An 8,451-nucleotide genomic window follows, 5' to 3' on the forward strand; every position below is an offset into this window, starting at 1 on the left:
TGCAGCTATTCTAAAGGCTGAGAGCTATTTAGTAAAACTAGTGCTTCATAGTTTGTCAAGGCTGCAAAGCAATTTGTCAATAGAGATTTTATTTTGAAAATCTCTTCCGGAAGTTGTTAAACTAGCTTTAGCTTGACGGTGTGACTTCTTGACAGGAGAGGGAAAGTACGTACGCCGCTGTTCGTACTGAGGAGGAGGAAACATTCCGTGGGGGGGCTCACACGGCACCACCAGTACCAGCAGCTGTCCGTGTTTCTGTTTTGGACTCCTCTGCGCCTTCCGGTTCACTTCTGTGACAACTGCGCATCCAGTTTTTGGGTGTGGAAAACATCCTGAGCGTGACAGCCTGCGCGCGCTTCACACCGGGCTTCTCGGACTGCTTCGTTTGTTCTCTCAGACCAGATGTTCCGTGGACTTGGACTCGCACATCTGCACCTGCCGATGCCCTCTGACCGTACGTCGCCCCTTGGCTGCTGTAGCGCCGGGCAGGAGGCTGAAGTTGAAGTGTCGCACCTGGAGGCGTGAGCTCCAAATGCATTCTCTCCTCTTGGGCCGGGAAACGAAAGAAGAAGAAGAAAAAGAAGCCGCCTGGTTCGGGTTCGATCCGCTTGGTCTGTGTCCGGGCTTTCTGCCCCAGGCTGCCACTACCATGTTCAGCTGCGTGGGCTGCTTCTGGGTGCTCCTGTCCTCGGTTCTGGTCGCCGTCTGCAGCTTCAGCTTCATATCCCCTGCCTGGATAGTGAAGGACCAGCTGAGGAGCAGCCAGCAGCAGCAGCAGCATCCTCACACCAGCAGCAAGGACTCCGTGAGCTTCGGCTTGCTGTGGCACTGCTCGGAGTCTCTGGATCACATGTACCGGTGCTACACCTTCGGGGGTCTGGGTAAATTTGCTGAGATCCCCTCCAGCTCCTGGCAGGTAGGAACACACCCACTCATGAGCCTGCAGGGCATGAGCCAAATAGAAACAGCTGATATCAAGAAAATGGACATTGATTCAGATCTAGCAGGATTATATGCTTCAAAAACCGGTTTTAATGACCTTGTAAAGATTTCAGTGAGAAGGTGACCTAGCAGCAGTTTGAGCCACTTTATACATGAAGGGTCATTTCAGTCAGCAGAAATAATTAATTGATCAGGAGAGGAGCCAACCAAGCTGTGAAGATGGCTCCAGGCTGCCTCCACATACAGCCAGAGCTTCACTTTCCTCCCACTTGAACCTGCAAGCGACCACATGAAGGATGTAAACAAGCATCCTTGCAGGGATGGTTGAGGGTGAGTTATTTTGGTGATGTCTGGAAAGTTTAAGGCCATTCACAAATCCTACGAGAGCACAAACTTAAGAGTTTCAGCTGCTTCTCAGGGAGACGAGTTTTTTGGATAATGTTGCCAACTCCAGGTTGTTTCTACTCACCTTACCCCCTCCACTGCCACCCCTCAGCCCCCCCACTACAAATCAGCAGCATGCCAGCCATCGCCGGCGCTATGATTAATGTATGAAGGCGAATTAGCATTTCAAAGCGTGCTGTTAACATTCGCTGTTTGTGAGATTGTTGCACAAACGTCTTCAAATAGAAGTGGAAGAATGTCATAACTTTCTATTTACAGGTGTTTTTATTTTATTTTCTACTGCTGCAAAACCACACTAAAATCTGTTGCTTTGAGCTCATATACAGTACATAGTCAGAACATTAATACATCCCCCGTTTTGAAGTGACCTGAGGTATTCGGTACAAACATCGTCTTTTTTTTTTTATATATATAAAATAAGCCCCACCATGACCTCAGTTTAATTGTATTTCACTGCTCAGCATAAATTATAAAGTTAGTTCACTTTAGGTGTCTACGACCTAGACCAGGGCTATTCAACTGATGGCCCAGGCATCAAATCAGGCCCATGGGTGAGCTCAGTTTGGCCCATACCAATAGGTTCATATTTAAATAAAACTAGTTTTTAAACCGAAAAGCAAACTTACTTAATGACAATTGCTGGAAGTCCAGCCCCTGAACTCTTGACATTCAGTATCTGTGGCCCCCTGAGCAGTTTAGTTGAATTGTCCTGACCTAGACTCTAGTTCAGCTGTTATCCTTCACAGTACGGATGCACGATATTATCGGCATGGTGTGGGTATTGGTCGATATTGGCGATAAAATTAAATTTAAATATCGGGCATCGGCTATTCCATCAAAATAACTCACCGATATAAAAGGCTTTTGTTTTAAGTTAATTTTTAATTTCAGAGTCAGAGATTGTGTACTCAGGGTCCCAGTTACATCCAACAATTAAAAAAAGAAAAAAAAACAGTAATAAGATCTAAGATATGAACTAAGAAAAACATCAACTAAAGATACGCTAAGCACTAATAGCATAAAACCAATAAAATCAATACGCCAAACAGCAGCACGAACATGAGTCTGTGTGAGCAGATGAGCACGAATGAACACATCAACATGAAACAGATCAGCAGCAACATGAAACAGATCAGCAGCAACATGAAACAGATCAGCAGCAACATGATGTGATTTTTTTCCACAGTGATTATTCTGGTTAGATATTCATGACTAACAGCCTCAGGGTAGAAGCTGTTCCTCAGTCTAGTGGTTCTACACTTAATGCTCCTCAACCTCCTTCCTGAGGGTAGTGGGACAAAAAGTGTGTGCTGGGTGAGTGGGGTCCTTCATGATGCAGGTGGACCTCTTCCTGCATCTGGAGGTGTAAATGTCTGTGATGGTGGGGAGACTGACTCCAACAGACTTCTGTGCAGCCCTCACCACTCTCTGCAAGAAACTGTCAAGTATATCTATTAATGCACTACTACTTATGTACTTGTTGCTTGTGAACAGTTTGGGTTTAGATTTGTGAAAATTTACACATTTGCGCTGTTTGAGTGTTGTCATTGTGTTGGAGTAAATGTCATGAATACATTTGACATTAAACATAATCCAAGTTGAAGTATTACATAATTTTCAGCCCCTTTTTGGCATCTGCATTTGGTAGCATGCAGAATAATGTATTTTAATTCCACAACAGAGAAAGCTATTTTGAATGTCCAGAGGATCAGACTGAACTTTTTTAGATTTTTCTACCTGGATTATTGAGCATGCATCAGGAGAAAGCTATGTAGTCTCTGTAAGTAGGTCTAGGAAAACAAATATTGGTATCGGTTATCATTCAAGTTTTAACATGTGGCGTATCGGCTATCGGCCAAAAATCCAATATCATGTATCTCTACTTCGTAGGGTTATTTATTTAGGGTCTTGTTTTTATGGCTGTAGTCATGAAGGTTGGATTTGACTCTAGACTACTTGGCTATACAGAAGAGGTCATTTAAACCCAATGACTGTAAGATGTCCAGGTCATGTGGTTGCCGAACAAGCCCATATCATTAGCCCTCCACCACCATGCCTTGCAGTTGGTGTGAGGTGTTTTTGTGCTATATGTCATAACCAAACATCTTGGTTCATATGTTCAGAAAATATTATGACAAAAGTCTTGTGCCGTTTTTATCAAATCTAACTCTTGTTTTCATATGTTTAAATACAAAAGGCAACACGCAGACAACCAAAATAAAGACTGAGATGTAGATCTAGTTATTTTTCTATTTCTCTGAAAAAGAAGGGTCTGACCTCAGAGTGAAATTGCCGGCGCATTCAGTCTCGTCTCGTTTTCCATTTGTGAATTGAATTTCTCTGAGCAGAACGTGAACTACAAATCGTGTGAAAACAGCCTCATAACCTTTTTAAACTCGTGGATTCTGAGAAATTCCTCTCAAAGATCATCGCGTTTTGGCTCAGCTTGTGTAAACTACAAGGCAGAGTGTACAATGTCTGAGTTTATACAGGATGCACTTCATTTTAACAGTGAGTGCACGTTAACAAATGAAGCTAAACTAACGAGACAGAAAGCATGCCATATTTTTCTGCTCCTGGGTCTGATTTGAACCTGTGTCAGTCTATCAGCATAATCAATGCTCTTCTCCACACCATTCAATGATTTTCATGTTCTGGCTGATCGGTGTTTATTAATTAACCACTTTACGTGCTTCGCTGGGGTTCAGTGTAATCTCCCGTTTAAGGCTCATTTGGCTAAAATCTGGGGTCAGTCCATCATTTAGCTACTTGTCAGTTTGTTAATTAGTGCCCTCCCCATTAGGAGCTCCTTGCTGAGTGCGTTAGCGAGTGTGAGGTTGATGAAGCAGCTCTTCTGCGCAGCGCGACGCGTGTTATTACGCCAGCGAATGCAGACGCGCCATCCTGATCCCGCAGCCATTAAGAAAGGTGAAGGGGCCATTAAGTTTTCATCACAGCCTCTTTATTACTCCACTCCTCCTCACTGATGGTTTTGTTGATGCCTTCTATTTCCAACTTGTCACCAAACTGCACAAGAATGTACAAGCTGTGAGGTATGGAGCGTCAACACCGGGGCCTAGTGCTGTGTGTGATATGGTGCACGCTGGAAACAAACACCTTTCACTGTTTTCTTCATCAGAGTGGAAAGTTAAAGTCCTGGAGGTTTGAAAAGTCAGGCTGAGTCCGAACCAGAGGGATGAGTGAACCAGAGTGGGGAGGACAAGGTACAACGGAGGGGGAGGTGAAAGAGGACGAGGCTCCCTGTGAGGCTGCCCTACTTATGCTGTACTTTCTTTCTGGTGTCGCTCCATGTTGTCAAAAGCTTTTGCTTTGGAGAGCTCTGCAAGCTCCAGCGCTGCTGGCGCTCTGGGATGCAGGACATCGTCAGGCTGCCAGGACCGCCGTCTCCTTTCAGGACCAGACACACACAACACACACACTGACGCACAGAGAGAAAACAGTAAAATCTTAAAACAGGTGGCAAACAAGCATGAGTTTATCTGCTTCAATTGACATGTTGTCACAAAGAGTGGTGAGATACGGCACGAGAAGCAGGACCAAGAACTTTAATAACAAAAACTCAAGAAGACAAGAAACAAAAAAATAAATAAAGCAGCACTGCACAAAACACAGTAGGAACAGGAGGATCAGAACACAGACTGTGGGACACCAGGTGCGTATATACATGTATACTGTGGTCGCTTTATCTGAGACGTCTGAACTCTGATGTCGTTACACCCAAGTTAAGTGTTCCAGCTGCAAGCCTAAAAATCTGTAATAATTACCAACTGTTGCACTCAATGACCATGCAATACAAGCCAATGACCGTGCATTTCTCTGCAGTTTAGATTTTCAAACAGTACAGGAACAAGTTAAATAGAGGTGGAACAGTACTGTGTGTCACTGATTTAATGACAAACTGACAGAGGAGCAAAACAAAACGTATGGATCACAACTCTTCATGCACTCAGCAGCCTCATGGTTTGTAAAAACAACAAACATTTTTTTTCCATTCCTCCCTTTTCGCTTTATCATCCTGACACAACACCCTTATGATCTTTAGCATTCAGACACTATCATCTACTTAAGCATTAGTTATAGGTTCAGGGTTCTTTATTTGTCATTCACACCACATGTGGTACATGTGGTGGAATGAAATCGTGGACATAGTGTCCTAGCTACATCCAACAAAAGTATAAAATGTAAAAGAAAAACAGTAATAACATCTAAGATATGAACTAAGAAAAACGTTAACTAAAAATATGCTAAGCACTAATAGTACAAAAACAATATACCGAACAGCAGCACGAACATGAGTGTGTGTGAGCAGATGAGCACGAATGAACAGATCAGCAGCAACATGAAACAGATCAGCAGCAACATGATGTGATTTTTCACAATGATTATCCTGGTTAGAGATTCATGAGTCTAACGGCTTCAGGGTAGAAGCTGTTCCTCAGTCTAGTGGTTCTACACTTAATGCTCCTTAGCCTCCTTCCTGAGGGGAGCGGGACAAAAAGTGTGTGTGCTGGGTGAGTGTGGTCTTTCATGATGCAGGTGGCTCTCTTCCTGCATCTGGAGGTATAGGGCTTTTAGGGCTTTTGCTTGATTGCCAGGTATGTTATTGTTGTACCGTTAGTGTTTTAATGCAGTTTAATGCGATACTGGTAATTTTGCTTGATTTCTCTTAAATTGGTTGAATTACTATACTTCGTTTAATTTGATTTGAATAATCAGTTCAAATGAATTTGAAAACAAAATAATTTCAAGCATTCATTTAGTGTGGCTGTTTTCCACGTAAATGATGTCTGTGTTTCTTCGGCAGTTAAAGAGACTCCATCAGATCATCAATAGGGCGGTGGTTGTGTGTATTCCCATTTGATCATATATGTGGGTGTAGAAGAAGTCAGCGTGTGTGTGCTGCAGGGGCAGTTGCCAGGTTGTAGGTGTCACTTGGTGTGAAGGAGGATAAGCAAACCTGCCAGAAAACATTTTCACCTTAACCTGTTAACTTTTCACACACCTCCAGCTGCTGCACGGGACTAAACGCTGGAGCTGGATTAGCCCAGCCTCTGCAGTTGCCAGCCAACAGTCTGACACACAAACACACACAGTGTTGCATCCGGACACCTTTGGACTGCGCTGCAGGTTCGTCGCCGCCTCTCTGTGTGCTCTGGTATGTCCCTCGCAGCCTCCTGAATACAAGGGGTGTCTTGTAGCTCAAACGAGGGATGGCCGCGCTCCAGGAGCACTGACTGGGAAATGCTCGAGTTGCTCCTCATCTTTGTGTCTGTTTGGGAAGAAAATGGCAAAATGTCAAAGCAGAGGCTCTGGGCTGGTGGAGGAAAAGACATAACCGTCTTCAGTAGAAATCCTTTGACACATGAGGCAAAGTCGTCGGCCCATGTCCTCTCTCCTGCATGCCAAGAAGATGAATTGTAGGCGTTACCGGAGATGTTTCTCCATGCCTAATTGCCAGCTACCTACGAAGAACACTTACTGGTGCAGAAACCGTGCTAGACGTTCATTTCATCACTCAGTGAGCCTGAACTACTCTTAAGTAGGTAGATAACTCATTTATTGAAATTCACTTGTGAATCCTGTGTCTGGCTGCTGCACAGCTTTTGTGTTTGGCCTCCATCGTTAATGTCAATAAGAAGACAGGGTTAGAGTGTGACAGAATGTCGGGCCGTTTATCTGGGTGTAACTTTATTAAACAATACATTGACATTTGGAACTTTTCGAAACTCAATGTAGTTTTTGTTTTAAATGCTGGGACTAGAGATCAGTTTTTACATACTAACAGAAGACTGCGTTCAAAATATGTTTTCTGATTATGTCACTAGTATCTGATTGGGTAGTCGGAGCCTTTCTGAAATGGACCAATATGCTTCCCAGATGAGGTTCCAGTCCCAGTCCATCTCAGGGCTAACACACTGCCTCACTTTGAAGGTTTTGGCTGAAGGGTAAGGATTCCTTGTTTCTTTATGGTATTATTTTCTGTCCACATCCTTGTGATGTGGATGGAAAATAACTGGAAGCATGCAGACAACATAAGATCCTACTTGAGAAAAATTAATCTGTTTTGTTTCTGTATGTTGAATTTATCCGTCCTAAAGAAGCAAATAAGAGGCAGCAGAGAGGAAGCTAGTTTTCTGCCAGTGTTACTGCAAAATAAGACCCCAGAGCTGTTTTCTAGACAACTTTTCATTTCATGAACTTTGAAAATAAACTAAATATAATGTGTAAAATCTACTTTTGAAAATCTACAAAAATAATAAAACTTTCTGAGATTCATAAAACAGCTCACACAATTAGCCCAATCACTAACCCAGTTAGCAGAACACCCCAGATCTTTAGCAAAATTCTGACTTATAAAAACGTGTACAAAGATAGTGGCTATGTTTGATCAAGTTGACAATGAAAAATAAATAGATAAGTCTATAATATGATTCTTTAGATGAATCTAATAATAACAAGGTAGATGGATCAAACTATGAGTCTAAAAATCATTCACATCTTTGCAGTACATGAGGAAGCTGGCAAACCTGGGAAAATATCGGTAAAAGGTGAACAAATTAATTCATTACAGGTAAATATTAAAAAGATAATCAATGTCTTGCAGTGCGGTGACACTACCTGCTGCAGCACTGTTGGCCTGGAAGAGTTTAAAGTAGTTAGAAAACCAGGTTTACTCCATTCCACTTTAATAAATGTAAAGCAGAGTTCTTCTGCCCAGTTCCCCCATCATCACTACATCCATCAGAATCAGAATAACATAATACTGATTATTTTCAGTCATAATTTGTGCTCTACCATTTATTTTCCCCATAAAAGCATTATTTGCATCCAGAAAAATCATGTTTGTGTAGTGTTATTTAGTTATAATAATAATAATAATAATAATAATAATAATAATAATAATAATAATAATAATTATTATTATTATTATTATTAGTATTAGTATTAGTAGTAGTTAGTTATTATTTGTAGTAGTATTTAGTTATTATTTTTTATATCCGAGCATGTTGGTTTGGTGGACAGCAGGTTCAGACCAAGGCACTCCATCCATCCATCCATCCATCCATCCATCCATCCATCCAT

At 42.2% G+C, this 8,451-nt stretch overlaps 1 protein-coding gene across 1 annotated transcript in view; it reads left to right on the top strand.

Annotated features, from left to right (window-relative positions):
- Positions 1-239: 239 nt before the first annotated feature.
- The window catches only part of LOC119420080 (transmembrane protein 211), a 242,919-nt gene continuing 234,707 nt past the window's right edge, over positions 240-8,451 (top strand). The window contains exon 1 of the mRNA XM_037687453.1: positions 240-916. Within this exon, the coding sequence (XP_037543381.1) occupies positions 533-916 (384 nt within the window). The 5' untranslated portion in view covers positions 240-532. The remainder of the gene's footprint in view (positions 917-8,451) is intronic.

This window comes from Nematolebias whitei, chromosome 14 (genome assembly GCF_014905685.2).
Source record: "Nematolebias whitei isolate Nwh7 chromosome 14, NemWhi1, whole genome shotgun sequence".
NCBI classification, from domain to species: Eukaryota; Metazoa; Chordata; class Actinopteri; order Cyprinodontiformes; family Rivulidae; genus Nematolebias; species Nematolebias whitei.